Here is a 15982-nt window from a genome sequence, read left to right on the forward strand (position 1 = left end):
GCACGGATTGCTTTGATGAAGGTTTGATGTTTGCTAGGCACTTGCTTACCTTTGAGGTTGCCGGAAAGCCTGCGAACCTTCACCCTTGACGAACGAACGAAGTCCTCAAGGCTGCAGCTCAGTAGATAAGCTGCTGAAGTCAGAATTACCGAAAGAGTTGACAGAGCAGCTCTGCCGGACGTGTTCTGCGCAAAATGTGCGTCTTCAGTTCGGTGGCTACATGGACCAAAAACGCCAGTTTACTAGCAAGGCATCAGTCGACGAGTAAGCATGCGTGGATGATATCCTAGCCTGGGAAACGCAAGCATGAACACTGCTTAAGGGTACTCGGCAATAATCCACCACTTCATTGTCTAATAATGAGTACTTGGCTGGGGGACGTGAGCGGAGGTCAAGAATTCAACTCGGGGCCTCTGCTAACGTTCTGCTGATCTGTTTTGTTCTTTTTGGCTTTTTTGTCCTCCCACATACACAGACACACAAACTGACAGACAGTTCAACGAGTTGAATCAATTGATTGATTGATTGATGGACCGATGGATGCCCGACAAAAAAGTGACCGACTGACTGACTGACTGACTGACGGACTGATGGATGTATGCAACGCCATGGAAATGCCCAAACGAAGAGTACTACCGTGATAAACCAGGTAGTCGTGGTAGTTGTTGTAGTTGTAGTAGTAGTAGTAGCAGGGCCTATCCATCCTGCTCCTGCCCCCCCACCCCATCCCCCCTTCCCCACCCCTTCGTCTCTTTCCTCCCTTCCAGAATGCCCCGAATGAATGCCCGAAAAAGCTAACGAGGTAAGGTAGTCAATCGCAGCAGCACTAGCGGTAGCAGCAGCAGTCAAGATGGGTATTGTGCGTATACGCATACAGACATGCGGAGAGAGAGAAAACGACAAAGAGGAGGCGACAGCAGCAGTAGTAGGAAAAGATTTCCCGCAAACGATACGCAGACGAAGAAGAGCAGCAGCAGCAGACAGGAAAAAGGCCGACTCAAGACTCCAAACAACGCGGGTCGGTATCACTGGGGCGCGCAGAAATATTGCCGATAGTTGTGGGGGTACAAAAAAGGAAGATGGAATATCGTCAGGCAGAAAGTACCACGGACCCCCCAAGTGCAAATCACAGAACGGGTCGTTCGAGCTGGCTGAGCAGACTGTCGAGCTCGCTCCAGTTGTCTGGAGTAAGAGCAAACTTGCGATGCTTGCGGCTAACAACGTGCTATTCCAGGAAGTCAGCATGGTCTCTTATCGCTTGCATCGACACACGTACCGTATCAAAGTCTTCAAACTTTTCCTTGCAGTTTTCGCAGTAGCCGGGCTTGGGTTCCTTCTCGACTGGCTTCTTTCGGCGAGCATAAACCACTTGTCTGGGCTTGACTTCCTCTTCGTCCTCTTCGTGGATGCCCCCGAGAGTGTCTTGGGCCTTGCGCTTGGTGGGCCTGGGCATTTGGATGGGCGCGTGAGGCTCATTGATCGTGGCGCGAAGGTCTGTCCACGAGTTTGCGCTGTTTGGAGCACTATTCTTTTCCAGCACCTTGCGGCTGAGTTGATGGAACGCTTTGCTCTGCCCGGCGGCACCAGTTGGCGCCGCGGCTGTCGAAGAAGTCACTTGCTGTGATTGAATTGCAGAGGTAATGTTGGAGGGCTGGACTCCGGACGCAACGGGCACACCGCCAATGAAGTGAGGCTTGGTGCGCAGACTTGCCTGCGCACTGCCAAAGAGGGGCGCCGAGTCTGTGTCCTTGCCCTTGGATGGGATAATCTTGGGCGCCTCTAGGGGCCTGGAACGCGACTCATGATCGTGTTCGTCGTTTGATATCGATGGGCGCCGTGTCGAGTTGCCGTTTTCTGCCAGAGGCCTTCTGGAGGTGGTAGCCGTTGACCTTGCGGCCAACTCCCGAAGATTCAACTCGACACGGGCCCTGGCAATCTTGGGAATCTTTCCTTGCTCTTGCTGCAGTTTTCTCACGTGATGCGGATCCTCCACAAAAGGACACCTCCCCAGCCCAGTCAGACGGAATTGCGGCCACTTGCCCTCTTCCCTCGTTCGCGGCTTGTCATAGTCTCGCAAGATGGTTGGGCGATATTTTCCATTCATGCAGTGAACATAGACGTAAAAGCCCCGGAAGTGGGCTGCGTCCTTGGTGGACACGGCCAGGTCCCTGTCGGCGGGTCCATTGACCTTTTCGTTGCGCAGGAGCTGCTCAAGGTCCGGTGCGCCCCGGCTTTTGGCGGCGAGTGTGGTCGTGGAGCCGCGGGTGTGGTAGTCTGGGGGCTGCTCTCCAGTCTCTCCGGAGAACATGGTTTTGAGTACTCGTTCCAGCTTCTCCATAGCCCATATCTTCAAACCCATTTCCCTGGCCTTGAGCAGAATGTCTCCAGACTTTCTTTCTATTTTGGAACGAGACTCAGCCGCGCGGTCGAGGACGGCCGGGTTGATGGTGCGCGGTTGGCCAGCATCTTGGTGTGTGTTTTCGGGCGGGATTGGCCGCGGGGGTGACGACATGTGTTATTGATTTGGAAAAGAACTTTTCTTCGCGCTGCAGGGTGTTAGCACGTCGATCCAAATGCAAAGGAGGCAGACGTCATACCGCTCCCAGAGCCAGCAGCTGCTTGGTAGCTTTGGTCCGTGCATCCTCGGGTATGCTCTCAAAGTAGAAGACAAAATGCGGAAACGCCTTCCTATAGTGTTTCTGCCACTGGCGGACCGTCTCGAGGTTGTCGTGGGCGGGCCTTGCGCTCTTCTCCACGGGTCTGGACGAGAGCCTCGAGTCGCGCGTGATGTCTTGCTTTTTCTGGGATGCAGAAATTTGACTCTGGCGAGTCTTTTGCAGCAAGACGTGACGTCGGTTCTCTACGTCGGTGTCCTCGACAATGAGCTTTTTGGTGGGTGGCTGCTGAGCATACGTGAGGTCTCGCTGCTCGCTCGCGTAGGAGCGGTTGCGTTTGGTTGCAGCGGCGGCCGGGGGTCGGTAGGGCGAGTTGGTGCCATTGGGGACGTTGGCCAAGGGCATGCGGCGAGAAGACATGGTGGAGAGGGCCTGCGGAGAGGGCGGGATTGAGACTGCTGCCATACGTAAGGATAGCAGAGGCAGCGAGAAGCAGACAACGGCGGCTGGCTCGAGGGGTAGGGTAGGGTAGGGTAGGGTAGGGTAGAGTAGGGTAGGGTAGCGCGCGCTGCTACACGTCTCGATGGCGGCGGCGGCGGCGGCGTCTAGAGGGCGGAAGAGGCCATGGCAGTCGGCAGCGGACAGAGGGAGCCTGGATGTCACGGACGAGGGGTTTAGGCCAGCGAGGGTTGGGAACAGCCTGGGAGAGGCGGATGGAGTTGTTGTTGAGCGACCCGAGGCTGTCTGCTGTGGTCACGTCGTCGTGTTGTTGTGAGCTGCGGTGGGTGCTCGACCGGCAGCAGTCGCGCTAAGGCAGGCGTTCCCGTCCGCAGAAGTAAGCGACGAAGCCAAGGCCGCCCCGTAGCAACAACCCAAGCCCAACCACCAGACCGAAGCTGCACCCAGTCTTCGACGACCTTCCTTGCTCGATGCACTTGTCCATTCGCATCCGGGATGGCCGTTGAGCCCTCATTTCTGCTACAACCAACGACGGCGGCCTTGATGCCGTCTGTTCACGGCCATGCTGCGGCGCTCTGCGCCCAAAACACCCCATAAACAAACACCAAAACAAGCTCCACAATAATACCAAACAACTGCCACCACGACAATGGGCCCCGCCGAGACTTTTTTGTACCACCACCGCCTGCATTGCATCGGAATAACAAGTCTCTTTCGCTGTCCATGTAAACAACGCGTCTACCCGTCTACCACGCCCGTCTAAAACACCACGGCCCCCGCCTAACGCTCGAGTCAGCCATGCTCAGCCACGTGCAAAGTCGCGTCTTACCGTCCACCAAAATGTCTGCACCGTTGATGTAGCTTCCTGCGTGCGAAGTGAGCAGAATCAGAGGCCCTGTGAGTTCCTCGGGCAGACCCATCCTTCCCATTGGATTGCGCGAAGCCCAGCTGTTGCGCGCCCTCTCCAGGCCCGGTCCCTCATTCAGGATCGTGTCCATGTAGCCGGGGCTGATGGTATTGACGCGAATGCCGTGGCGAGCCCACTCGGCAGCCAGGCAGTTTTTGAGGTGCAGCAGCGACGCCTTGGAGACATTGTACGCGACTTGGGGCTGGGGGTAGTTGACCCTGTGGCCCGACATGGACGCAATGAAGACGATGGAGCCCTTGGATTTTTGCTCAATCATTTGCCTGCAGCGATTCTCCGGTTAGCCGGTCCAGACTCGCAGCTCCGACTAGATTCGTACCTGGCCGCTGCCTGTGCACACAGAAGAAACGAGCCCGTCGTGTTGATCTCCAGGACCCTACGCCATTCCTCTGGGGCCATGTCGACCGCATGCGTGCAGCCAACGACGCCGGCAAAGCAGCACAGGACGTCGACGCTCCCCAACTCCTGGGCCGTCTCGCGTACGGCGGCATTGACATTGTCGGCGTCTGTCACGTTGACCTTCTTGGCAATAACGTTGGCGTCGGGAAAGTCGCGCTGCAGCGCCGCAATTGCCGCCTCGGCGTGGGCTGGATTGATGTCGAAGAGCGCAAGGCCGCTGACCCCGTGCTCGAGCAAAGCGCGGGCTCCCTCCAGTGCCAGGGTTCCAGCTCCGCCAGTGACTTGTATCGTGAGCACAGGCGTCGTCAATTGGGGGAGCGCGCCGTACCAATGGCGTTGCCCTCGACGCCGAACCGAAAGCGAGCGCGACCTTCAGGGTTCAGATAGTGAGGAATTGGGGGCGGAGGACCGGTCAGGGAAGCCGCCGTGCCGTCTGACAGCTCCATCTCCGGGAGCTGCCGATTGACGAGAGCATTGCGATCAGTGCCGTTGGGGGGCATGTTGGAGCCGACTCGATTGAGGGTGGGGTTGAAGCTGTCGACGGCTCTGGGTCGAATTTATTCTAAGCAGCAGAGAGAGAGGTGGGCCGCAGCAGGTAAAGTCCACCCACGGCAGTCTGGCGCAGTTGCCGTTGGACTGGTGATGTCAAGCTACTGTGGCTACAGCTCTGGGCCTCCAGCGGGGAAGTGATGCGAGGCGTGGCAGCAACTTTACCGAGACTCGGCCATGCTCCTCCCCAGACAATGAACAGGCTGAAACCGCTTCCCATGCCGGCCCGAATCCCCCATCACCACCATGGATTGATCTATTGTCGTCGCGTCTATCTCGGTCTTTGTCGCATGTTTCATCAAGCGCAACGCCTCAATGGCAAAGCCCCTCGTAATAGTGCTTTGGCCAGCAGCCATGTCCTTCCATCTGGTCTCCTTCATAAGGCTGTCCCAAGGCCGCCCGCTGTCCAGGTTTCGTTTTCTTCATCAGACCTTCTAGAAGCCTGCCATCCTCGTCCGCTGCTGATCCGACGCGTCGCACGTTGCATCATCCCATCGGCCTAGACTCGTTGACGGCTTTACTCTGTTTCTTTGATCTGTGTCGCTCTTCTCCCGCTCTTTCCATTCTCCGATACCTCTCGTTCCGGATCATGGCCAACGACATTCTCGCCTTACCCCAGAAAGTGCCCGAAGTAGGCAAGTGGCGTGACGAGATGCCATTGCTCCCCGCCGCGCTCTACACGCTCTTCGACATCTCTACCGCCGACCTTGTCCGCCTGCAAGAAGCCTGCGAAGTCGAGTGCGAGATTCACCGCCCCGGCGACTGTGTCAAACCACCGACACACTCCAACTTTTGCGGCCGCGACCTGGCGGCCATAGTAAACCACCACCTGCAGCTCGCCGAGACCAAAGAATTCGACCCCACGCTGTTCATCGTGGCGGTCGGCCCGGATTGGGACACGCAGGGCGTGCTGCTGGTCACGTTGGATGCCGACGGCGAGCAGGACGACTGCCAGCCAGACAGATTCTGGGTCGAGGCGAGGCGGTCTGGCGGTGCTTTCGTCAGCATCTCGATTGGGGAGTCGGATTGGCAGAGGGCGAAACAAGCCTTTGCCACGTCGAAATGAATGTCTCGGTGAGTAGCGCTCCCACCGACGACGCACACGCACCGAGCCTGATCCTCATGATGACCTTAGACAGGCCTAGGTGAATGATGCAAATTGGAGAGCTTTTGGCGCTGCAGCGCTCGGCGAACGGTCTCTTTCCGCGCATCGCGCCGCGGGTTGCTGCTTGGGACTCGAGACGCTGCTCAACTGAGGTGCGCATCCAACTCGACGATCTTGCCCATGGCACCGGCGGCCATGTGGCACCGACCCTCCTATCCGGTAAGAAGAACGGCAATCACTGGGGGAGAAATGACGAATGCGTCTGCGCTGTGGTACAGGTAGTTGGGCCGACGAGGAGGTCGCGCGCGAAGAGCATGGGGAAGAAAGTGTCTTGGACAGACGCGATGAAGTGCATGGCGGACTGCAGACAAGCATTCAATGGACGAACACGCGGCCATCTGGACAATAGGGAGGGAGACAGGCGAGGACATGATTGGCGGCAATAGTAGGATGAGAAGTACTTTGCACATACACATGCATCTCAGAATACCATCAAAACCATCACCACAGCACAGGAAACAGAGCCCACACATGCACATCCCCCGCATTCCCTTTCACCCAAGCACAACAAAAGATCCGCAAATCAAGAACCCAAAAAAAAAAAAAAAAAAAAAAAGATATTGTGCACAATAACCCAGGCAGCAGCACCCCAGGAACAAGAGGGCAAGCAGAGAAAATGCCGTCCCGTCCGTCTCAACCGAATCCCGTGTCCCGATTCCCGAGTAGGTAGGCAAGGTAAGGCAGCATGTAATGTACAGTAAGTAGGTACCTAGGTAGAGCGCCGAGACCGAGGAACGAGGAACGAGCGACAACGAACTACAGTAAAGTAATCGAACGAACGAACGAACGAACGAATCACGCTGGCAAGGCGGACGGGTTGCCGTGTGTGGGTTGGGTACCAGGTAGGCAAGGTAGTAGTAGTACACTTGCCGAACCGAGATGGGCTGGGTGGGTACCTACCTTAAGGCAGGGTTCGGTGGTTGTGGTGGTTGGGTCGGGCGGGCAAACGGTCGGAAAAACGAATGTGCCGAGAGGGGGAAACAACAAAGCGCGTCGATGTTTTTCCGCCGCACCAACAATTTGCCAGCCTTGAGATTTCATCATTCATTCTCGCGTCTCGTCGGCGGCTTGTGACGCCGCTTGCCCGTCTAATTTCCTGTTCGCTCGCTCGCTCGCTATTCCGACTGCGACTGCTTGTCTCGCGCAACGCACGACGACGTCGTCATCGCTGCCACGCCGACGCCCACGCCGACGCTTCCATGCGTCCTCCTCTCGCCTTGCCTTGCCTTGCGCCTAGAGCCTCGTCAGCTGGCTGAGTTCTACTCCCTTGTCTGGTCTGCTCTGGTCTGATCTGCCCCAGCTGCTGGATTGGAAGTAGAAGGGGATGGTCATTGATGCAACATACCTACCTACCTTCATACCTGCGGATGGAGTTGGACAACAGGCAGACAGACAGACAAGGGACAGGCGAGGACAGTCGTGACGGCTGGGCTAGGCTGGGCTGGGCTAAGCAAGTCGAGGCGCTGGTGACGGATGGATGGACGAACGAGCAGGCCGGCGGCCAGACGGTTGACAGCAGAGACCGGACCGACCACACCACAAGCACAGCAACAGCTCCAAGAACCACCCCGTAAGTCACCAGTTTTTCCTTCACTCACAACACAACACAACCAACGAAAATGATGAGATGCCACAATCCAAATATGTTTCAACCCCATCTGACGCTCGGTCTCTGTAACGGGAGAATCCGCGCCTTGATTACGCACGGCATGAAACTCTGAAATCCCCCCCCCCCCCCCCCCCCCCCCCCCCCCCCCCCCCCCCCCCCCCCCCCCCCCCCCCCCAAAAAACCCCCTTTTACTACACACATACATACACGTACATTGCTCGTTTCTGTAGCGCGGTGCTGACGGCGAATCAGGCAGGCGTTGGTTTTGAAATGAGTTTGTCGATTGATTGATCGTGGGTGGACCGGGAGTGATGCCCGTGCGTGCGAAGAGGCAGGTAGGTGGGAGGCGAGTTGCTATAGGTGCTGTGGGGCTGTCCTGCGTGCGTACTCCTAATCAAGCAAGGGGTACCTATGGGATGGTGGTTTGAGTACAGGTAAGTCAAGACGAGCAGAGAAGGAAAAGAGACCCTCCTTCCCTGCCCTCTCTTCGCCAAGGCCGTAAGGCCTGGCAGTTCACGTAAGATAGGTAGGTTAGGTTATACGTAGCTGTTTGAAATGAACGCCTGAAAGAAAGAAAGACATCATATCACATACACACACACACACACACTCTCTCTCTCTCTCTCTCTCTGCGTCAGCGTCGCATGCTTCAACTTACCGCAGCTGTTGATCCATCTACCCTTTACCACCCGGATAACTACCTAAACACATACATACACACAAACCCATCAACTTAATCCGTCCCCCGTGCCAGCCAGAGACCACAAAGACACGACCGAAAGCGCGATCTCACCGTGAAATACTGATTCCCTTACCTCACCCTTACCTCACCCTTACTTTCGCCCTTCGTCGTTCCGTCGAAATGCAAATGAATAAATGGACAGCGACCTACTTAACTACACAATCCCCACAACGCCCATGAAGCCGCGCCCACGATGATTGCCATGGTCCAATCAATCGACAAATTATGCGAAGCAAGTGGCAGACATGCAAATGAGAGAAGAGGAAGAAGAGAAATATCTCGATTCGCTGGGCATTGCCTCGACTCGCATCGCACCCTGCCTGTCCCACGCACCCACTTACCCATCCATCCCTTCCCTTCCCTTCCTCTCCCCCTTATCCATTCATTTCCTTTCCTTCCCTTTACCTCACTTTCTCAATACAAGCCAACAAGGTAGATATGTAGGAAGGTAGGTAGGTAGGTAGGTAAATACCTCACTCCATCTCACCGGCCGACCGACCAACAACCCAAAACACACATATACACATACGATCCTCTCAAACTCACCCACCTTCCCTTCTCTTCCCTTCCCTCCGTCTGCCCACATTCTCACAGCTTTACAGCTCAATCAATGCCTCCTCCTTCGGCGCCGTCGGCGCGTGTGTCGGGGCAGCCGGGAAAGCGTCGGCGCCGTACCCCGTCGCCATTGCCGGCGCCGGCGGCGGTTGCTGCGGCTGCATTTGCGGGGGCGGGGCGTACTGCTGTTGTTGCTGTTGAGGAGGTTGACTGGGTTGTTGCTGTTGAGGCTGCTGCTGCTGCTGCTGCTGCGGCCAGTAGGCCTGCGGTGCCTGTTGCGGAGGCGGCGCTTGTTGTTGTTGTTGTTGTTGTTGTTGTTGTTGTGGCGTAGGTTGCTGCTGCTGCTGCTGCTGCTGCCAATATGAAGATGATGGCTGCTGCTGTGGTGCAGGGGGCTGCTGGTGATACATTTGCGGCGAAGACGGCTGGGGTTGGGGCTGCGGCGGCGGTGGCTGTTGTTGTTGCTCTTGTGGCGCCGCCGTGCTCGGCTGGCTGTTGTAGTAGTACGCTGCGTTGGGGTCGTCTGGTATTGACGGCTGCGAAGGCGCGTATTGCCCGGCGGGTGGCACCGACGGTGCCGTTGCGGACGTCCTTCTTTGCAGCTGGGGCGATCCTTGCAACGAACTTGGGCCCTCACTGTGAGGTACTTGCTGGTACGGTGCACTGGCCGGTTGGGCCTGTGGCGGCCCGTGATTTGGTTGCGGGTATTGTTGATATTGTTCCGGGACAGGCGGATATGGTTGAGGCGGCATAGACTGGCGGTTTGAGTAGGATGGTGCAGCCTGCGGTTGGCCTTGATAGAACATGGATTGTGGTCTTCCATACGGCTCGCTGTTGCCCGTGTAAAAGCTTTCAGCAGCCGACGGTCCAGATGCTTCAGGAGCGCCCGAGGCGAGTCTAGGGTAGAGATTCGATCCCGCGGCCTGGTAGCCCCATCCAGAGTTATTGTACGTGTTGGAGAGGCGCTCCTCGAGCATTCGATCGTAGTAGCGCACGACTGTCGAAAGTTTGGCGTGTAAATCAAGCAGAGTATCTGCAAATGTTAGCATGGCCTGGAATGGCTCGAGTCAACTCACCATGCTTGCTCATAGTCTCGCCATACGTCCGCGCCAGCTTTGGTCGAAGCTTGCCTATGCTTTCGTACAGCTCCTGAATCTGTGGCTCCCGCAAAATCGTCCCGGGGGGCTGATGTTGTAGCCTGTCGACCAGTGTAGCAAAAAGACTGATATTCTCGGCCTCTGCAGGCGTCAGCTCATAGTCATTCCTCGGCGCCGCCACCGCCGGCGCGTCTCCCGAAGAATGCTGCATGAATTGGGCTGAGTGCTTCTTCTTTTGCTCTTCCATATCTGCCAGCGAAGCAGCGATTGCTGCCTTCAGGTCAGCGTCCTCCTCTTCCTCGTTCTGCACTTGACCGTTGGTCGGTGCTTTGGACCGCAGCTGTGACTGCGGGACGTAGCCGGCGCCGGTGTTTGCCTTGACCTCCTCCAAGCTCATCTCCAAGGCCTTTTTCAAATCTGCGTCAAAGCTGTCTTCTACTCTTGCGCTTCGAGGCTCAAGCGATCCCTGGTATAGCGTCTTGGCGGGCTTTGCGGCGTCGAAACCTCGGGGAACCGGCGTTGCCCGGCTCTTGTCCGCCAATTTGACGTGGCAACCATCGTCCACACGCACCGGCTGCATTATTCCCAAATGTGGCAGAGCGATACTCTTGCTTGAGCAGGCGCCGCAAAAGACGCCACCGCAGTTGCGACAGTGGTGTTTGCGATTGGTAAAGGTAAAGGCGGTTCGGCAACGCAGACAGACATCCGAGTCGGTCCACTCGGGTGGCTATGATGGTCTAAGCGGAGGCTCTAAAAGCGTTGAAAGGCACTTACGGCGCTACTGTCGAACATGCTGCTGAGGACCTCTTGGCGCGGAGGAAACTGGTATCCCTCGCGCTGCAACGACCTGTAGATTTCTGTTATGTAGATGAGCTGCGGACGGCCCTCTGCGGCGATGGCCCAAAACTGTATCAATTCCAGTATCTTGTTCCTGACGTCTTGGTTGACTTCGGCGGGCCCGTATGCCTTGAGGAGTGAAACGAGGTTGTCCATGAATTCGCGCGAGGCAATCTCGAGTATGAAATGATCGCCCCCATTTTTCACACAAGTATCGGTGAGCTGCAACTGGTCAACGAGGGCAGTTGGGGAGCGGTAAAAGGGCACGCACGTTGAGGGCGGCAAGCTGGACGTTGGGGTTCTTGTTTCCCATGCGCTTCTTGAGCGAGCGCATGGCCTCTTTGGGCTGGACGGTCTTGGAGCGGATGATGTCGGAAATTTCGAGGTTGAGCGCAATGTCCTCCCTGTGGGAATGAGTTAGTGAGGACGGATTCGATGCGGCGGCGCGGGGAGCTCACAAGCTGGACGAAGTGGCGCGCTCGACCTGATCGTCGAGGGCCGAGTTGGAAGATGCAAACCAGCCGGCCATGGTAAAGATGCAGCAGGGGTATCTCAAGTCAAAGAGAAGAAAGTTGGGAGAGGATGGATTGGGCTGCTGGCATGTGGACGGAACAGTACATGTATGGTTGGTTGGTTGGTTGGTTGGTTGGCTGGTTCCTTGGTAGGCATAGGTAGGTAAGCCAAGGCGGTGTGGCCCAAGCTCAGACGCCGCAGAATTGAACGGAACGGCTTGTTTTGCGCGTCGTCATGGTTCGAGGCGGCAGCCCTGGGCACTTAGGTAATGACTGGAAAACATTGCTGCCTACATGATGGTTATCTGCGGACTCAACACCATGTAAATGTCATGATTCTGCAGACTCCACCCCTCCTCATTCAGCTCCCCCGTGCTGCGCCCGCCGTCGTGCCCTGTGCGGGGCGACGTGCGTCAAGTCAAGTTGATCTGCTGAGCCACAGACCAACCTGCCTGACCTGTGGCGTCTGCGCCGTCTAGTCCATCGTCATCCTGGAAGCTTCCCATCACCACCCGGACATGCACCACCGCCCTCCCTCTCTCTCACCTCGTCCGCAACTCGACCAACCGCCGTTGCCGACTGCCAGCTTACCGTGACCTCACCGCACCCCACGAATCCATCGTTTCCCCGGACAAACCCTCGCTGCCGCTCGCTTACCCTCGACATGTCCACCCGATAAATCGCCCGCCATCGACACCCCGCGCGCGTGCCCATCGTCCTCCGACCCTCTACCATGACCTCTTTCCGCCCCAGCTCGAGCGGCTTGCCTGCAGGTGCACGCGGAGACAATGGACCCTTCCAGTCGAATCCAACCAAGGCCCTCTTACACATCGACGACCTCAAAGCCCGCGCCGAGGAGAGGCTGAGAGATGCACCTCCGACGGTATGTCCGCCATGTTTGGCCGAGGACGGGACCCTCTAACCAATCAACAGGTCGACCGGCTGCTCGCAGTGGCCGAGCAATCCACCAAACAAGTCGGCTATCTCCTAGACTATCGCCGCCCAGACTTTGCCTACGTCGAATTTCTCGTGGCCTCGGAGATTGTCTTCAACCTGATTCCTCGACACCGAGACGCGCCCATAGCAAAAGGTGATAGAGGGACCAGATACCATAGGCACAAGACCTTAATGAAGGTGCGACTACAACTGGCCCCGCAGCGAGATTTGACTAAACAAAATGACAGCAACTCGAGCAATGGACGGACCAAATGACGAGCGTTAAAGATATCATCGTCAACGACAACAGACGGAACGGTACACTGCCGCGACTGTCGCCCAAGGACATTCAAGCACGCCACACGAGCCTACCGGCGCTTGCATCTGGCACCACGCCCTACAGAACGCAGCGATACTCGGCACAGGATGAATTGTTTCTAGACACTGCAAGCATGCCCAACACACGGCGCCCTTCGGCAACATCGGAAGCGACTTCTGGGAGATCAACTCCCTTGAGCGCGGCAGACTCGCCGCGATACCGGATCGATCCAAGTCAAGCACCCACAAATGGAGTCAATGGGCTATCTACCCAGGGCGATGCACTGAGTGAACGCTTTGCAAGGCTCCGAGTTGGGAACCAATCATCGTCAAGACCTTCGTCGATTGCGATGCCTTTGCATACCGACTATGTAAACGCTCCCTCTGGCTCCTCGCGGGTCATGGGGCCACGAGCCATGCCCAATGGCGTTTTGCCCGCTCTGCCACCTAAAATACCCCTCGACACTCGATTACCTGCCTCTATGCCCAAAGAACCAAGTCCCACGTACAGCCCAGCGCGCAACATGCAGACTCCTGCGGACATTATTCCCCCTCGAACAACAGCACGCAGCCTGGCCCGCCAGAACTCAATCCCCGCCTCGAGCCCGTCTGCTGCACCCACCACCAATGGTGCCTCGGACTCGTATTTTCCCGGATCCTACAATGGAGCTGCTGTGCGCAGGAAATCGGTCCACGGGCCTCGGGAACTTCAAATCAGTTCTGAAAAGCTCTACGACTACCTTAGACGCTTCAATGTGCTGCTCATTGACGTGAGAAACAGACAAGATTTTGACGATGGCCACATTTATGGAAAATCAATCATGTGTGTAGAACCTACGGCGTTGCGGCGCGACATGTCTGCAGAGGAGCTATCGGAAGCTCTCATACTCTCCCCGGATGTTGAGCAAGAAATGTTTGACCGGCGCGACGAATTTGACCTCGTCGTCTACTACGATCAGTCAACCCCCGATGCGTCGTTCCTGACGAGGCATAGCCGAACCTCTCAAGAGTGGATTCTCAAATACTTGTACGATGGGCTGTACGAATTCAACGCGGAAAAGCCGCTGCAAAGGCCCCCAATATTGTTAATGGGAGGAGTCGAGGCCTGGGCTGACCTCCTTGGAACCGGTGCGCTAAAAACATCCGCAACTGCGTCAATTGTCTCGGACATGCAAAGCGGAAGAATTTCACGGCCGGTAAGACGACCAGTTGCGCGGCCGAGATACTACATGCCGCCAAAATTGTTTGACTACAATCCTCTAGATGCCGAAGAAGAGAAGAAGTTTTTGGAAAAAGCCAGGGGCGAACGTCCGACAATAGACCCATCGATGACGGCGGAGGAAGAAATGTCGTACTACCGCAGCACCGAGGACTTCATGCGGCGGTTCCCTGAAGCATCCGCAATCGAACCTCAGTCCATGAGTGCCCCACGGATACCATCACGGCCACCTCCAAGACCGCCCTCGCGCCCCTTGGAAAAGCAGGTCCAATATCCTGGCGCCGTGCCTGCCATTCCCTCGCGCCCCCCGCCAGCCGCCCCAAGAGTCAGCTATAGTGGCGTGCATGATAGAAACCATCCTGCAAACCACGTTGCGCTTCAACGAACATCACAGCTCCCTTCATACTTTCCGCCCAGTCAACTCCCACAAAACCTCCGCCTTCCCAGGACCGGTCTCTACAATTTTGGCGTCACTTGCTACATGAATGCCACAATCCAGTGCTTAAATGCAACGCTTCCGCTGACGCGCGTTTTCCGCGATGGAACTTTTGGGACGTACATTCAGAGGCAGAATTGGCGCGGTTCCCGGGGTCTCATGGCCGAGACTTATGCAACCCTTGTCCAAAATCTGTGGCAAGAAAATGCCGGGCCAGTCCGACCTAAGACCTTGCGCGAACTGTCGGCGCGCATGAACAGGGAGTGGGGACTGGACCGACAACAGGATGCGAAGGAATATCTCGACTTTATCCTGGACCTCTTGCACGAAGACCTCAACGTCAACTGGGCACATCCGCCGGCGCAAGCACTGACGGAAGAGGAAGAAGCGCGCCGGGAACGGCTTCCAAAGGCCTATGTCGCACATATTGAGTGGCTTCGCTGGTCCATGCGCGAGTACTCGATAGTCAGCGATCTTTTTGCCGGCCAGCATCTTTCGCGACTTCGCTGTCTGACTTGTGGTCACACATCAACGACCTACGAGACTTTTTACAGCATCAGCGTCGAGATTCCCCACAATCATGCGGCCGACATTCGCGACTGCCTGCGCAGCTACTGCGCGGAAGAGCGGCTCTCTGGCGACGAAGTCTGGCGATGCCCGCGCTGCAAGGTCGAACGAGAGGCAACCAAAAAAATCACCATCACACGCGCACCCCACTTTCTCATAATCCATTTCAAGCGCTTCAGCGCCTCGCACACGGAACGCGCGCGCAAAGTCCGGACACGGATCGAATTCCCACTGACAGGTCTTGACATATCGCCCTTCGTGCTACCACCACTAACGGCGGACGAGGAGCAGCACCTGATGCGGCGAGCGGACGGGGCCGAGACGCTGCGCAACCTCAAGGCCGACGACCGCATGACGCCGCCGTACCTGTACGGGGCGTACGCCGTCATGCGGCACCACGGCAGTGCGCTCAACGGCGGCCACTACACGGCGTGCCTCAAGGACACGGCGCGCGGCTGCTGGTGGAACTTTAACGACGCGCGCGTCCACGACTTCCAGCCCGACGCCGTGCGCGGCAGCGACCGCCTGCAGAGCGAGGACGCGTATCTTGTCTTTTATGAGCGCGAGAGGCTGTGGTCGGCGGATGGGGCGGCGCCGGTCGTCAATGGCGCGCGGTAGATCAGCGCCATTTTATGATGGATGGCGCTGAGAGGGAGGCAATTGTGTGGCCGTCGTCGTCGTTTTCTTGCATTTCTTGTTTTCGTTGTGCAGACAGGCGTGATAGCGCGGCGCCAGGGTGCGGTGGGTGCGTGGGTGTCAAGGTAGTTTGTTTGCTTCCTTTTTTCTCTTGTCTATTTGAGGCATCAAATCTTTCTCTCTTCACATCTTTTGACCTTTGGCCGTCGGCTGCCGTTGTTTGAATAAGACGGGGAAGGGGCCTAGGGGCTAGGAAGAAAGTCGCTCTTGTATGCCGTCGTCGTCGTGGTGCCGCCGTGGGTTGTTGGGTGGTTGATGTAGTTGGTAGTGGTGGTGGAAAAAGATCAAAGCAAGCAGTGCAGCACGATACCTATCAGATACCTACTACCTACACACAGTACGATGG

The 15982-nt window shown here is 56.8% G+C and overlaps 5 protein-coding genes across 5 annotated transcripts; 2 read left to right on the forward strand and 3 right to left on the reverse strand.

Moving 5' to 3' along the window:
* Positions 1–1126: 1126 nt before the first annotated feature.
* IWZ02DRAFT_472598 (Dfp1/Him1, central region-domain-containing protein) lies at positions 1127–3035 on the reverse strand (the record flags this gene model as incomplete). Its single annotated transcript, XM_066768964.1, has 3 exons — positions 1127–1225; positions 1277–2413; positions 2598–3035. 3 exons carry the CDS (start codon positions 3033–3035, stop codon positions 1127–1129), a joined length of 1674 nt encoding a protein of 557 aa, XP_066617408.1.
* A 798-nt stretch (positions 3036–3833) lies between these two features.
* IWZ02DRAFT_495403 (uncharacterized protein) lies at positions 3834–4898 on the reverse strand (the record flags this gene model as incomplete). Its single annotated transcript, XM_066770140.1, has 4 exons — positions 3834–3854; positions 3911–4262; positions 4319–4679; positions 4727–4898. 4 exons carry the CDS (start codon positions 4896–4898, stop codon positions 3834–3836), a joined length of 906 nt encoding a protein of 301 aa, XP_066617409.1.
* A 606-nt stretch (positions 4899–5504) lies between these two features.
* Positions 5505–6321, forward strand: IWZ02DRAFT_165378 (uncharacterized protein). The gene is made up of 2 exons (XM_066762128.1): positions 5505–6021; positions 6083–6321. The coding sequence occupies exon 1, from the start codon at positions 5537–5539 to the stop codon at positions 6011–6013; it is 477 nt and encodes a 158-aa protein (XP_066617410.1). The 5' UTR covers positions 5505–5536; the 3' UTR covers positions 6014–6021; positions 6083–6321.
* Positions 6322–8979: 2658 nt separating this feature from the next.
* IWZ02DRAFT_165430 (uncharacterized protein) lies at positions 8980–11567 on the reverse strand. The gene is made up of 5 exons (XM_066762129.1): positions 11411–11567; positions 11224–11356; positions 10890–11174; positions 10095–10842; positions 8980–10051 (listed from the first exon to the last, which is right to left on the reverse strand). The coding sequence occupies exons 1-5, from the start codon at positions 11479–11481 to the stop codon at positions 9060–9062; spliced, it is 2229 nt and encodes a 742-aa protein (XP_066617411.1). The 5' UTR covers positions 11482–11567; the 3' UTR covers positions 8980–9059.
* A 503-nt stretch (positions 11568–12070) lies between these two features.
* On the forward strand, positions 12071–15739 carry IWZ02DRAFT_165452 (ubiquitin carboxyl-terminal hydrolase 2). Its single transcript, XM_066762130.1, has 3 exons — positions 12071–12347; positions 12398–12598; positions 12649–15739. Exons 1-3 carry the CDS (start codon positions 12198–12200, stop codon positions 15556–15558), a joined length of 3261 nt encoding a protein of 1086 aa, XP_066617412.1. The 5' UTR covers positions 12071–12197; the 3' UTR covers positions 15559–15739.
* The last annotated feature ends 243 nt before the right edge of the window (positions 15740–15982 follow it).

The sequence above is a fragment of the Phyllosticta citriasiana genome, assembly GCF_038021145.1.
Source record: "Phyllosticta citriasiana strain CBS 120426 chromosome Unknown IWZ02scaffold_27, whole genome shotgun sequence".
NCBI lineage: Eukaryota > Fungi > Ascomycota > Dothideomycetes > Botryosphaeriales > Phyllostictaceae > Phyllosticta > Phyllosticta citriasiana.